At 40.3% G+C, this 16,212-nt stretch overlaps 1 protein-coding gene across 1 annotated transcript in view; it reads left to right on the top strand.

Annotated features, from left to right (window-relative positions):
* The first annotated feature begins 6,359 nt into the window (after positions 1-6,359).
* spon1a (spondin 1a) overlaps positions 6,360-16,212 on the top strand; it is a 71,471-nt gene continuing 61,618 nt past the window's right edge. Inside the window, exons 1-3 of the mRNA XM_069693637.1 lie at positions 6,360-6,816; positions 7,738-7,844; positions 13,466-13,599. Of these exons, the coding sequence (XP_069549738.1) occupies positions 6,576-6,816; positions 7,738-7,844; positions 13,466-13,599 (482 nt within the window). The 5' untranslated portion in view covers positions 6,360-6,575. The remainder of the gene's footprint in view (positions 6,817-7,737; positions 7,845-13,465; positions 13,600-16,212) is intronic.

The following is a 16,212-nucleotide window of genomic DNA, read 5'->3' as shown; positions in this document are numbered from 1 at the left end:
GGAAATGGGGCCCTCGTTCTTCAGTCTATCATTAATAAATATTTTGTTTGCGTATCAATTTCTTCTTACGCTATTTTATTTTATCTGGTAAAGTGTAGTGAGATGGTTTATACGGCGCTGTAGTAGTTTGCATGAGGTTTGTGTGTCTCTGAGTCATGTTGCCGTAATATGCTGCTGTTGTGGAAACTATTTCTTTGCTTGATTTGTGATGAGAAATATCGCCAAAGAAACTAACTATGGCTTACAGATAACCATCATACCAGTTTTTGTTATTAGAATACTCTCATAATAGATTGTCTCAGAATGTTTTATTGTGATGTGCAGATTTTATAGATTATTATATGAACACATTCATGCAAAGGCCTCACTGAGCCAGTCTTCATCAGCTCAATACTGTATTTTGCCTCCCATAAAGTAGTGGCAAACTTTAGCCAAGGCAGTCTCGTTTCTGAGACAGAAACCTAATAGTTTCTGACAGGGTGTGTGATTTCCTCAAAGCCTTTTCGATATGGCACGGGTCTCCTTAGAGCTAAAGACAGGATTCAATAAGTAATGCCTCAGCAGGCCCCAGCACCTGGCGGTCCCCGTCACCCTCTGGCTGACTGTAATCATTTGTGATAGCCCCCGTACGCTTCCTGGCCTCCCAACAGCACATGTTTCACTCTGGCTTTTAGACGGACATCAAAATACATTACCTCCAAAGCATTAGATGAGGGGCTGAATGCATGAAGCCAGGGTGGAAATAAATACATTAACTCTCTCTGCAGACCAAGGTTGCTGAACTGTGCTAAGTGACATTACAGCCTGTTTTGCATATACATCACGGACCATAAATGATAGTCAGTGTTTCATGTGAGTTTCAGCCTGCCAATCTCCAATAGCCTATATTTGTCCAAAATGTATGAACTTCCCAATATTGCAATTAATGTTCAAGGACTGCAACTTTGTGACTTTGTCAAAGAATTCGAGATGTCAGTCAAATGGGATTTTGCTGCTTAATATGCAAATTTGACTATTCATTTTATATTTTTTTTCCATATTGACAATCTGGCACTCGAAAATGTGCAGCACATTCTCCTGTGTTTCTCTGTGCTAATCTGGCGTCGCACCAAACCAGACGACCCTGTGTCCCCCACCGCCCCCACCTGGTGGCTTACAGGAGGACTTGATTTCGAGGTGTGTGCAGTGTTCATTGCGGGGTCCCTATCTGGTGACACCTGGCCTTGGCTCGCCACTCTACATCCTAACATCAGTGCAGTGTGGTGACTTTGCCCTAGTCACCTCTGTGTGCCACATGTACGCACCTACCTCGACTTGAAGAATATCAGTCGACTCAGGGGTCTCAAACAAATTATTAAACAAATTCGACTTTCAGGGGACAGCCTCAAGTCAAATAAGTTTCCCTCCTCCGTTTCTGTCAATACCCTCTAACTACTTCTGTTTCTCCTTCAAAGTAAGTGGAAACAACATGGAAAACCTTCTCAGGTTTTCTGCACGTAGTGCTATTGCGTGGTAAATATGGCCTAATGACTCAGCAGCGGGGGGTACGGCTGTTTAATGAGCAGGCTCTCCTGCTCCACCATGATCAAATGAGAGCCTAATTTGATTTTCCTTCTTGACCTCTATTCCTCTCAGAAAACAACAAAGCGCAGGGGATTTTTCAAAGGCAAGTGCAGCAATAGATAAATTCAGAGGTGTGTGGAGAAAGAGACGATAATGATGAGATTTTGCCCATGATGATATGAGGTATATCATATTCTTGCTTAGAGATGGAGTATAATGTATAATCCACACATACAGCATGCATTTGCACATGCATGCAAAAACAAATTTCAAGTACAAAATTGAATGAACAGTTCAAATATGCTGAAAGGAATACTTTCATTTTTGGAAACTGTGCATATCATCTTTGTCTGTGAATTAGATGAGATGACTGATACTACTCTAATATCTGCCTATTACATATAAATATATCCCTTGCACCTGGTTATCTTAGATTAAGCGAAAGACTTAAAACATTATTTATATTATAAAACAGTATACTGAAACAAAAGCAAGAAGCCTTTTTCCCAGTATATTTGAAAAACTGCACCGCAAGGAGTGAGGGGGCAGCAACTGCCCACAGTGTGGCCTTGTAGACACTTGCAATGCAGTGAAGACTGTCCACTCCATAGAGCTCCTAGTCTAAGGCAACCAGCCATGAGAAGTCGTTGTCTGATTCTCTGTCTGCACTGGAAAGAAAGAGTATGGCTGAGTTTTGACATTTATTCAAAGTGTCTTTATGTTGACAGAGTTCCTGTATGAGTATCTGTGTTGTAAATGGGCTGGCAGCTCTAATAGTCTGGGACTTTACCCCCATAAAACAGTGAACTACAAATCTTACAATTTATTTTTGTAGAGATTTAACAGACAAGATATAACATGTTAATAAGTACTTGAGTCAGTCAGTACTGGACTTTTGCCTGAAGCATTACATATGCTTGAAACCGTTGACAGATAATATAATTTTGTGAGTGTAAAATAAGGAAAATTAGAAAATTCTATAAGCTAAAACAGTAATGACAGCTAAAACTCTGTTTTTTTTAAGGAGGTAGCAGGTCCGTTTTATCAGGACTTTTGTTAGAAAACTGTCCTATGATTTGATTCTTTAGATATGGCAGTAGAGGAGACCACTTCAAAAACAACCAGCAGACCATGGCGTCACTCTAGGAAAACACGCAACGGCTGTCTAGTCCAACAGTAACAACCTCATGTACCGACAGCACCCACATCCACAGACCACGTGTTCTGTCCAGGAGAAAAAGAGTGCTCATTTCCACACAACACATGAAGTTGAATTATTTACTTATCACAAATATGTTTTGTTTTCCTACATACTCATAATTATCGGCATTCCCTCTCGACATAACTTTATTTATAAACAACTGAACTGTCTGTTTTCCCATTTTGCACCTTGAAAAATGCTCATATAGCCCAAAGCTATTATGGTTTTAGTTTATCTGTCACTGTTAAATACATGCTGTGATTGTTTTTCTTGAGTTACATAATAAAATGCATTCTGTGGGAAGTCTAGTGGCTGATGTCAAGTTAGGTGTGTTTTTAATTACATTTATGTCATCATACAGTTCTCTCTTTTTGGCAAGTAAACCAGACTCAAATGTTTTTCCTGTTGTATTTATTTTTGTGTCATCCAATGGAACAGAAATGTGTTTTAATATAGTAAAGTTTGATAACTGTATTTGGTCCAGAAGAGGACAGCGAAAGGGAAAAGCTTTTTTCAGCATTGCTGTATTTCATATCCCTAGTCGCACACACGCATACCTGTTTGTGGTGTAATACATTCATAGTCTCCTTTGGCAGTGTTTGGGGCTAAGTGCCCTACTCAAGGGCAGCTCAAGAATTGTTGTTGAGGGAATGACAGCTCATGACTCATTCAGGCTTCACCATTCCAAGCGGAAATTTCCTGGTCAAGAGCTAATATCCCAATATTATAAAAAAAAACAAAGACATTGCCATTTTTTCAGCAAAACATCTGGACTACAATACAAAAAGAAGATTTTAAATACAGGAATCCATATTCAGTAATTCAGACTGTTGTATGTTGGCTCACAATTGTTCATTTTTACAAAGAGTTTGTCAAATAAAAAAAATGCAACAACCACCAAACCGTGGTTGTGGTGCTTTTTGCATTTACATTCTAGTGCCTATTGTAAAACAGGAGTAAAATAAGGGAATGTTAGGATCTTGCAGATCTTGTTCTGATGTACATTATGTTTTTCAAAAGGCAGCAAGTAACCTGGGTACTGAAGGTGGTGAAGAGATTCAGCTAAGCAGGGCAGTGAGACAAAATGCTTTCATGACACCTGCTGGTGTAGCATTCTGCTGTCGAGACTCTGTTCCTTTCCTCCCCCATCATCCATCCATCAACCCAGCAGTAGATGCACAGAGCATAGCGACTCTCCATTTGTCAGTGCCCGTCAGAAGTGGTTGCATTCCCATTACATGCCTGCTGACCCCTCAGAGGACTAAAATAAACTCTGGGGGTGTTGCAAGAAAATGTCACAAAGGATAAAATATAGCCTTCCTCCCTGAGCAAGATTAAGAAGCAAAAGAACAGAGGGATTACATCAACACTTTACAGTTTATCACCCACTGTCGTGTTGCTGTCGTGCAACGTGTTTGTTTCGGTGACTGGAGAACTCGTGATGAACGGAGAAGTGTCAGAGCCGGTAAGCTTTGGAAGAAAAAAACAAGACATGAGAGAGAAGAGGCAGAGAAAAAGGTGAGGAAGATAACAAGAGAGGAAGGCAGTCAGCGATCAGGAGAGAATATTTAATTTCTTAGCTTGCTCATGAGGCTCAAAAGGTCAAAATAAAGCAAATCACAGTGTTTCTAGTATGGTTTGGTCCCCTCATGTTTTCACGACAAGTGCTAATGTCAATGTTTTAAATGTGCAGGAAGTGGTAGAGGCTGGGTGAAGTCCAACCTGTAAAACCATCCCTAAATCTCCATGTTTATGCTAATGAAACAATGTATGGTTGGTTTTAGTTGCTAAATCAATCATTAAGGCAAAATCTACAGACCAACTGTGCATAAATGTCTTGATTACATTTTGCTCAAAAACACATGTATTCTTCATCATTTAAGAAATTAAGCGATAGCTTGATGTAAAGGGCACTTTCATTGATGGAGAGCACTTGGTCACGATAATGGTAGTTGAACTCTATTGACATTCTGATTACTGATTCTGATTAAAAATGAGTCTAAAGGTGGGCTCATGTTAAAAAGAAAGAACAAAGCGGGGTGAAAAAAAGCAGATAAAGAGAAAAAAAAAAAGACAGCTAGAGCCCATATATTTACCAAGATTCCCACAAAACCAAATAATGCAGACATTCATACACTAATGTGATCTGTATATTTGCTGGTTGTAAACAGACAATCATCGCTTTCTACAACTTTGTGTATAAAATGACCTTGTTAGCTTTTTATTCTAATATACCTTTTAAAGCCTTGGCTTTGACATTAAAGTGACATTTCTGGGGCCTTGTACAGTATATATATAAAAACTATAGCTATAAGAGTGAGGATGCATGAGTGCAACAATGCTTTGAGTTAAATGCTGACAAGAACATGCTCAGCGTAACAATGCTAACATTCTTATGTTAAGCAGGTACAATGTTTACCATGGTAACGTCACAGTACAGCTCAGGCAGATGGGAGGTCAGAGTATCTCCAAAGTTATTTAAATTCCCCCTGAGGGAAGTCATGAATGTGTGTACGAAATTCCCTGCTAATCCATTCTATTGTTTTGAGAAATTTCACTGCAAAATACAAATATGAACTTGGTGTCACTGCAGGGTTCACCAAATTCATTTAAAATACATTGTCTGGACATCATAGTTGTCTATACCAAATTAGCATTTTTTTTTCTCCAGTAATCGTCACGCTATTGCACTTAAATGCAAAAATGTCAACCTGCTGGTTGTGCGACAGTAAAAGTCAGAAGATCATGAATGTCTGCACAAATGTCATGCAATCCAATCAAATAGTCATTGGGATGTTTCAATCTGAATCAAAATGGTGGACCGAGAGCTAGCACACAGCACTACAGTAAATATGTGAGGTCACACTTTACTGCTTATGGCAATTTAAGCATGCCCTGCATGAGCGTCATGTGTGACTGAGACATTTGGGCAATTATGGTTTCTGGTTGGTGAATATTCTTCAGCTTATTGAAAGGAATCAATGAGAGGTGCTTAATGTACTGGACATATTTATCTCAGTCCTTGTTGTGCTGATAATGACAGTAAAGCAATTCATTTTAGTCTCAAGCATTTAAAAACCTGCCCACCAACGTGGACATTTCATGTTAACTTTTGTGCACTAGGAAAATAGAGAGCAGAGGAATCATCCACGAGCCAATCCTGACTAAACGCTTGTTTAATTAGTCACCTTGACAACCGTGTAGCATCCTTTATTAATTCTTTTGTGTGTGTCTGTGTGTTCATGTCTTCGTTAAGGCACTTGACAGATGACACACACACACACACACACACACACACACACACACACACACACACACACACACACACACACACACACACACACACACACACATCGCATTTAGAGTTCAGTCCAAGTATGTCAAACGTGCTGCCTCCCCTGAACACTAATGGTTGTCTGTATTCTTCTGTTGGTTGGTATTCATTCATTGTAAGCAGCTGTGGAACCTGGAGACAGCTACACAACGCCCATTCCTCCCTTGGCTATTTCCCCGGGCCCCTGTTATCCTGCTCAGTCTAACCAGCTGCACGCAGTGTGCTGTTCTCGTAGAGCGAGCGCACGGCACATCCCAGTCGGTCTCTCTCTCTCTCTCTCTCTCTCTCTCTCTCTCTCTCTCTCTCTCTCTCTCATTCACACCAGGATGGATCTGCCCTCTTAGCAGAGCAGAAGTCTACTTTAGCAGTTGGCAAGTTGGGTTCTCATTTAGTAAAGAAACAGGAGGTGAAACAAAGCGTTTCCTTTCCTTCTGACACGATTTCTTTCATCTCCGCACATCAACTTGGCTGTCAGGAATGTACATGATGACAGCAACCGGACTACATCCGCGCGTTATACTCCTGCTCTGCTTCATCTCCACCGCGGCGTGCAATATGTTTGCATCCACCGAGGAGCCATCTGAGAGAGCAGGGAAGTCGGACGGGTATTGCAGTCGGATATTACGAGCGCAGAGCAATCGGAAGGAGGGCAACAACGAGTTTCGCCTCCGCGTCGAAGGAGACCCGGAGAGCTATCATCCAGGGAGCACATACAGAGGTTGGTGGTTTTCTGCGAGTTACGCGCGACACGTTGGTTCTCGTTGAGTCAGTAGGCTATGCAAACTTAAAATAAGTTCCTACACAATGTACTTTTGATAGGTTGCAAGTGTGTGGGCCCTAAAAGTAAACTATATTGGGTGTGTAAAGAGATGATCCTGCTTAACAATAGAAAATATGTATTTCAGCTATTTATGGATCACAGCACTTTACTTTTAATCAATTGTGAAAACCCATAAGTGAATAGTAATAGTTGTAATAGTAATTAATTGTAGTCTTTTAGGATACATTTTTTAAAAGCTTATTTTTATATGAAGCTAAATCCCTCTGTGAATGAATGCATGCTTTTGGCATGGTCTTTCATGGTCTTAACAGATTTATTAAAAGCCAGTCCTTGTTGTTGTTTTGTTTTTTTGTTATTGGGTGCAGTCAATGTGCATGTGCCATCTGCCATGTGATTTTCAAGGCTCATGCCCTTCTGGTCCGGACAGTACTGTATGTTAGACTGCACATAGATCATTTATGTCTGCTTTAGCTCTAAATAGTTCTATATGTTACAAATACCAATGCAGTTATTTCGAAGTCTAAAATCATACCTGAAGAAGCTGACTATCAAGTTGTAAAATGTCCCTCGAAGAAAGAACCTTCTTTTATGTTCAGCCTGAAAGCAAAATGCTCAAACATCTTAAACATCTTATGGATTTATTGCCAGGCTGAGACTGACAGTCTGCAGACCACAGTTATATTAGAATATATTATCTTTTATCTACCAGATTTCAACCCACAGAGTTATTTCTAAATGTACCACTACTCAGGCAGGTTGATTAAAGCCGCTTTAATTTTATGTTGAGAATTAGGATTGTAGTTCAGATTTTTCTCTGTCAAGTGATGCTTGTTGTCATTCTTGTTTACTTCCATCTAGTGTCTTTGATTGCATCCAGCCCCTCCTACTTTAGAGGGTTTACCCTTATTGCCGTGAAGCAGGGCGCAGAAGGAGATAAGGATGAGGATTACGCTGGACATTTCCAGGTAAGGTAGCGCCTAAAGAAATTAGTTAGAAAAAAAAAAAAAAATCCCCCCCCCCCTCAGTCTTCAGAGTACTGTTAATGTACATAGTAATTAATTACCCATGACTCCTCCCGCTCCGCTCCATCTGTGGTTAAACCGTGATATTTAATGTCTATCTTTCATATCAGTGATACAATAGATTTTATTTTAAGACTCAACAGCCCCCCAAAAAAGACTAGCCAGCACAGATAACCACAACTGTAATATCAATACTATCCTTCCTCTGGACTCCAATACAAGCACTGTGCATGACGTGTGCAAAGAGAGAGAAGGTCCTCTTTGCACAGCCTTCCCATCTTCACATGTCAAAGTGTGATTATTCTCACCTCACCTCGGCTAATAGGCTTCGTACAACATATGAAAAGAACCCGAGCTCAACGCAAGTGTGCTTTGGTAGGCCGTTGAAATGCGTGTGTGTAGTAGAGATTAAGAAGTCACTAATTCACAAACACGCACACAGTCCATGTATGTAGGAAGTGTACGACTGGAGTAGTTGAGAGGCTAATTAGCATTTTATACAGGCAGGTCCAGCTGGAGTACTGTAGGGGGGAGGGAGGGAACCGAGAAGGGCCAAGAGTGCGAAAGGAATAAAGAGAAGGCAAGGAAACTGCTGCTGCTACGCACATGTTATAATGACCAAATATGTGAGGTCTTTGTAATTATAATGCAGTGTCAGGAATCGAGTGGAAAAGACTGGTTGGTGCCAAATTTGTGCACGTGCGTGATTTAGAGAGATAAAATGATAGATGGTTTTATTTTTATTCCAAGTCTTATACATATAATGCTCTGTATGCATTTTAATCTAATGTCATACCAGTATATAAGACATTCCCAGAGTAGAACTACAGGAGAAAAATTTGAAAACCTGAGCTACATTTATATCCTTTAAATTCATCACTCTGTACTGATTGCTGTTGTTGCGTTTTGAGTTTATTATGTCTTGCCAATAAAAGTTTATTTTTATCAGCGTCATGGTGGCAGTTTCAATAAATTCATAGTGCTTATACAGTGCACAAGATGACGTCCTGTTTTCAAGGATGAAAAAAAACAAAAGCAACTGAGGAACTGGTTTCAGCTTTATCACTACAAAAGTGTGAGAGAAATACTGCAGTGTAGTTAACAACAGCAGAGCCACTATACCATATATAATAAGAAAATAAAAGACTTACATATAGACTCTACACATGCTTTCCTAGAGTAGACGCTGTAAAGAAGCCGTTAACTAGGTTTAACAGCATGGTTTCAGTTCTCTTTCTCACACTCTTGTGAACGTGTCGGTTTCAGTTGCTTCCCATATAAAACCCTATTATTTTACAGAGCCTGTATGTACATTCATAAGGAGGTTTGCAGAAGAGTCATCGGGCTGCTCCGGACACTGTCACCGCCATGCTGTGACACCTACTCTGAACCTGAACCATGAATATGAGCGGACATAAAGAACAGGACCATTTTATTTTTGTATTGTGTGTACCTCACATCTCATTAGTCAGTGTTAACATCGGCCATTTTTTTTTTTCTATTTTTATTGGTCTGTGCAATTGATTTCATGCTGTTGTTATTTAATGCCACCCTTGAGCATGCTCCTCAGCCATATGGCAGAGGGTGGTGTGGTTTGACAGGGAGCTAAACGTCACGAGTTAAAGAGGGGAAACAATACATCACTTAAATCACATTCAGTCACATTGGTCCACACATGGAATGGATGGGTGTGGAGTGCCCAGAGACTGGTAGATGAAATAGACAGATATGTGACCATAGTCTTTTAGATGTTGGCATCAAAAGTGCAAAGATATGGATATGTCATTCCTGACGTCAGCCTTTGATTGGACTCCTGCCAGGTTTTCGGAAGTTTAAGTTTCTCATTGCAAGCAATGTGGGACGGAGCAGTAAAAGTAAACTGCTGTGCAAAGAGATATCGCTCTATCCTCACCTGCTCAGTTAGTCTGTCATGTTTTATGTCTCTTGTGTCAAAAAAGCACACACACAGCCACACACACACACACACACACACACACACACACACACACACACACACACACACACACACACACACACACACACACACACACACACACACACACACACACACACACACACACACACACTATTCCTCCATTCTGAAAGACCTCAGGGTGGATCGGCATCCAGGCATTGAAGGAAAAGAAAGACAAAAGACGCAGCAACAGAAGACATCAGACTTTATTTAACATACAGCTCATTTGAAATCTGATGGTGTGCCCCATCTCAGGACAGCTCCTGACTTGATGAGAAGCACTTTTATTGAGCGTTCTGGGGAGGTCAGCTGCCACTGTGTGTGTGTATGTGTGTCTTTTTGGCAAGACTGTAAACCAGCGGGGTATGCTGGCTATGTCTGATGAGACATTACTTCCCAGCAGGGTGTGATAATAGGACAAGGAAAGGAAAATTGTGATGTGGCAGTTTGGCTGTACTAGTGGGGAAGACATCAGGATGATCTGATAGTAAATCATCAAAAATATTTTGAAATTTAACTTCTGTGGAAATTGTGCCATTTGCAGTCACTTTTTTTTTTTTTTTAAGTCTGTGTTATTTTAGATTGGTGTTGAATGTTGTTGTTTGGGTCTGTGTAGAGCCAAGCACTTACTCTGATGCAGAACTGCTTGCATAAATCCAAATACACAACTCAAGTCGTCAGTCTTGTCACATTTTTTCTATTTCCCCAGCTGTCATTGATGGTCTGTGGTAGAAAATTTGAAAACTAGGGATTAGAAGAAGAAAATCGTAAGTCCTTTTGCAGCAAATTAGTTGCTTCTATTTCCAGATGGTGTTGAATGCATTCCCATGAGGCTTCACTGGTTTCAACATGTGTTGTAGTCCAGTCAGGCCAGCCCAGGATGCCTGTTAGAAACCATGGGAACATGGAGAGTGTGTGTGTGTGTGTGTGTGGGGGGGGGGGGAATCCATCAGAACAAGATTAGCTTGCATACACATGATCTGCATGCACACACACACACACACACACACACACACACACACACACACACACACACACACACACACACACACACACACACACACACACACACACACACACACACACACACACACACACACACACACACACACAGCTCCCAGGCTCCCCTTCTCACTCTCTGACTGGGTCTAAAACACACACACACACACACACACACACACACACACACACACACACACACACACACACACACACACACACACACACACACACACACACACACACACACACACACACACACACACACACACACACACACACACACTTTCAAAGGGAACTCATTCATAACATGGCATGACAAAGGAAATTCTCTGCTGACAGCTTTATGGAGTGAGAAAGTTCCCCGTCTTTACTGCCCTGATGTCACTTCCTATCAGACAGATCCTTGGTCTCTGGGCAGTTAATATTAGTTCACTGGCTGTGCTCCCTCATGCAGCCCACTCAACTAATTTTCTGTCCAGTTAAAATCAATGAGATGCTTAGTATCTCAGGTGTGCAACTGAGTAGCGAGGGCAGCAAGCATTTGGACTCGTCAGTTTGACCTATGCAAGCTCTGGGAATTGTTTTTCATGGATGAGTGGGCATGTAGAAATTCACTTTCTTATCGAGCATCGATATGTTCAAAGGAATTATATTGTACAATTGGGCTTTCTGATAAGTCCTGATGAAAGTGAGACTATATCAGCTAGTGTAAATGTTACAGCTGATGTTGTGTCTTTCTCTAACTTCACATAACTATGGGAATTGCCTCACTGTGACCAAGCGGCAAACCAACCATGACATCACCATTTGGTTTGTGAACTGTTGTTCTGAAGCCTCGAGTTCGGTATGTTGGCTAGCACCATCTTGCTATTTTGGAACCAGAAGTGACCGTATTTGGACAAACTAGGAAGGAGCGAGCGCTGGATGTGACTCGATCTGATTGGGAACCCACAGCGGAAATCTGACTGCACAACGGGCCTGTCAATCAAACAGACATGCCCCCAAAAACACTGCTTCTTGAGGCTTACCATGTAATTAATGATGGGATCATTTTCCGATGGACCATCAGAAAACGAATAAGAAGGAGGAACTTTATCAAATGATACCATTATGACTTGTGGAAAAAATATATTGACTTTGTCTGCGTCTGTCTGTGGAGCCAGAGCCTTTTTGGATCCAGTGCCTAGCGGCCCTCGGTGGTATTGCACTTTTTTGCACTTCCTCATTTGCCTCACTTTTCAGACCCAGAAGCCCAGAAGTCTATGTTTGTGACCAACCTCGGAGGCTGCAATGAAACGGCATCTGTTAGTGGCGGATGGGGGCATGGAAAGAAACCTGTCTAGAATGAGTAGGTAAGGGTCAATTGACCATGATATTATGACAAATGGAGCTCTGAAAATGGCTCAATGGACACACATAGTGTCACTGGAGCTTAGTTGGTCACTGAAGCCTTTCCCAAAGTGAGTGAAATAAGTAGAAATATATTTTGATTGCTAAAGGCGGAGTGTGTTCTGATTGGATTGGCCAAGTTTCTAGACAGATACCTTTCAGCTCAACGTGAATGACATCTTAAGTTCACTGGGCTGACATTCAATAAAGAAAGGGACAGAACAGTGCAATGTGTCACCCAGTCACTACACTGAATTAATCACTTTGTTGTTGGTTTCAAATGCCTCAACCATCTTTATTGAACTGTGCTGTGAGGTCCGAAGATGCTTTTGTGTGTATCTTCAACACAATGACAATGACAATGACAGATGTTCACAAGGACTCAAACAATGGAAATATTGCCTTCAGTTATTCTATTTTTCTCACTCTGACACAGTTCTTCACAACCTTTTTCCCTTTTGACCTCTTCGAATCAAGCAATGTCTGTTTGTGACTCTGTCAACTATATACATACTTCTATGAGTTGTGAGCAGATATACCAAAGACTGACTTCCCTCTAAACTACTAAGATTGTTTTATTTTAACCAAACAAGAAAACATAAAAGTATCCAGTATATCACAGGAAAAAGTAAAGCTTGCACAACAACAACAAAATCTTATAAACTAATGCTTTAGCATTTAGCAAAAGAAAAGTTTTTGTTCTTCTCTTCGATCCCATTAGACATTATACTACACATCAGATTTATTTTGTAGCTAATGAAAGGGCTACTGAAGCCCAGAATGACACCCATTTCTTTAACATCATAGTTGCACCCATTCACTGATGTTTGAACAAATGCTTCTTCATAATTTTGTTCAGTGCAATGCAAAGCTGCAAACGTCAGAAATGTTTGTTGTACCGACATACGTTACGCTTCAAACAGCAGATAACCACAAATGCTTTAAGAGCTACATGATTTATTTCTATCCGATCCACTGATGTTTCCTGAAAAGGTGCAACTAACCTCAGTTTCAGTGGCTTATTATGTTTATAAGCACTTGAGCTGACAATAAGAGAGGAAATGAATTTGAAGCGACCCAACATCGAATGAACAAAATCATATGCGGATGTTTCAAGTACTTTGGAGGCATGTCTCATCTGATGGCTTTAATGTTCATCACTAATCTCTTTGTGTATCTGTTTGTGCTTGCTTTACAGATAATTGATGAGGAGGAAACACAGTTTATGACCAACTGTCCCCCTGCTGTGACAGAGAGCACCCCTCGCAGGCGAACCAGTATCCAAGTGTTCTGGACTCCGCCCCCTAGTGGTTCCGGCTGTATTCTTCTCAAGTATGTATACAGCAAAGGATGCTGAGGCAAGACCTCTGCTGAAAGACTTACAGATACCCTATGGAAGATTATCTGATACAAATATATGTTTAGTTTTAAATAAATGATTGAAATTTTTAGTTTTTTTGTTGGATTATTTTGAGCCTTTTCTCCCTTTCTACCTTTACCGTCTTCTTGTCATTTCGGTAATGTGAATGGTCTTCTGATACCAGACACTTTTATAAATTAGTAAATAGCTTCTTTTTTTTCTGGTGTGTGGACTTGTGAAACACTAAAAGTGTTATTTATTAATCTTAAAATAAATGTTATGATGTAGAAAACATCCAAAGCATTTTGTCAGCCGTGCGAAGGATTGATTATAATCTAGTCCAAACAGATTCTCGCAATGTCAGTGGTCTGAGATTGAGGGAAGCTATCCTTTTTGGTTTTTCAGTTTTTATACAGTTTATCTCTGGCAGGACAATAATTTCCATCCAAAACATGGGTGATACAGTAAGCTACCTGCAATTGAGGGATGTGTATAACTGTCTTTGCCTATTGTGCTTTGTCTGTAGTTGTAGTGTAGTTGCACTGATGCATCATAACTATGTTCTGACACTCAATTTTCAGTTGCGGACAGTCCTATCTGAATTTTAGGTCCACATTTTATGAATCTAGACTTAATTTTTTACCAAGTTCAGAGCAAATTTTTTTCTTGATAGACACTAAAAACCTTTTATGAAGATGGTTTATGAAGTATCTGCATATTCTTTGTAATTTATGCTGATATTTTAGAACTTAAAAAAATCAGTGGTACTAGCTAGTTTTGATTTGATGGAGAGGTTGAGCGTAATATAAAGCATTTAGTTTTCAGCTTTTTCATGAAATTAATTTTAACTGTGGTTTGCTAATATCAGTTCATGATCCATTTTAATCAAGTGTTGTTATGTCCTGTTATATCTCTGTGGTAATGTGATCTGTGCCACCTGCATCAAGTCTACATGGTCAGGAACTATATTATACCCTTTGCCTGAAGCTACACACAATGAAATACTAAATGCTTTATAAAATATTAATTGTCATTGGGCTTCATAAAATATTCATTATCTTTATTAATAATACGGCTGATTGACACCAATCAATTTTGCTGTTGTAAGTCCTCTGGGCTTGCGTGGACACAGCAGGGTAGTCATGTTAGGCTGAAGACAGATCATGACAGAAATCCGTTTATTAATTCTGCACTGTACTGCAGGGGAATAATGAGAGTACAGGAGGTGAAAAGAAACTAAGGGACTGTGACTCCCAAGGTCTTCTGATCAATGCATTATTTAACTGTTTATGTGCTCAGTCTGTTTCTGTAGTGCGTGGTGTACTTCTCTGTGGTTGTTATGTACAAAGAGATGGTAAAAATGTTTAATTTCTTAGTAATGCGTGGTCTTATGTGACTGCTACAGTGTGATGAGTTACCCTTTCCTGTGTCTGTTTTTTTTTCATTTTCCTTGTTCTCTTCTTCATGACCTGCCCTCTCAGTAACCTCTGAGCTTTCCTGTTTTTTCCCTCTCCTTCCTTCTCTTTTTTTTTTTTTTTATCCCTCTTCTCTTTGTTTCTGTCCTCACTATGTAATGTGATCATATTTTTCTCACAGCAGGTCATGTCGTATGATACATGTGCTCTTCTCAGAGACAAGTGGGATGATGATAGAATTGTGTTCAGTAAAGCACATGGATAGGGAAAAAGTTGAAAGGGTGACAGCGCACAACCTAGAAAGACTTGAAAGTGCAGTGAAAGTGTGGCTGTAACACCAACGCACAGACAATGGGGGACGGAGAGAGTGAGAAACTCACAGTTCAAAAGAGATGCCTGTGAAAAATCATAATTACAGGCTGGCAGTGAGTGGGTTCTTGTCTGTGCTCTTCACCCTACCTGCGAGGCAGTTGTGATGATGATGATGATGATGATTTTGTATGTCTCCGTGTTACAAGGCAACAAAAGTCTTAATGAAGTCTTATTGATTGAAAAAAAAAAAAAGTACAACTCCTGTAACTAACTGAAGAGTGCAGGGCTTTTTACGTGAAAACTGTTGGTGGGAGACACATTCTTGTTCACTGGCAACACTAGTATATCACGAACACTGATACATGAACAGACAGATGCTGTATGATCAACTAATGGGCACACGAGGAACCAACATAAAAATGTGAGTTTAGAGAAGACAATTTCATTGCTACCATAGAGAGGACAAATTACACTTCATATCCCAGAAGTGTTCTGTCTCCGTCTGTCAGTGTGTCTGCCTGAAAAATATCAGTTATTCAGAAAGAAAAAAAAAATCTGGTCATGAAATTACAAGTGTGTGTATGTGTGTTTCTGTTACGAAGCTCCTGTGACTCACATGTTGTCCCAGCAGACTTGCTCCTTATAAGTGGTTTGTTACAGTATAATTGACGGGCAGTAGCTGTCTTTCAGATGGAAAGACTGAGCGTAGTGGTTTGGGTTTGTTAAAGGTTGGTCCCTGATGATAGGGTCAGGGAAAGATGCTCATTCAACCTACTGAACTCAGAGCACAAACTTTGAAAGTCTTACCATCTATTTTCAGCTTTCTTATACACAGAATTAAATCACACCAACATTGTC

The sequence above is a fragment of the Brachyistius frenatus genome, unplaced genomic scaffold (genome assembly GCF_029030835.1).
Source record: "Brachyistius frenatus isolate BFR_SWC_R1_liver_20210118 unplaced genomic scaffold, ASM2903083v1 Contig_15, whole genome shotgun sequence".
In the NCBI taxonomy this organism is placed as follows: Eukaryota; Metazoa; Chordata; class Actinopteri; family Embiotocidae; genus Brachyistius; species Brachyistius frenatus.
This window is presented reverse-complemented; position numbering and strand designations above follow the sequence as displayed.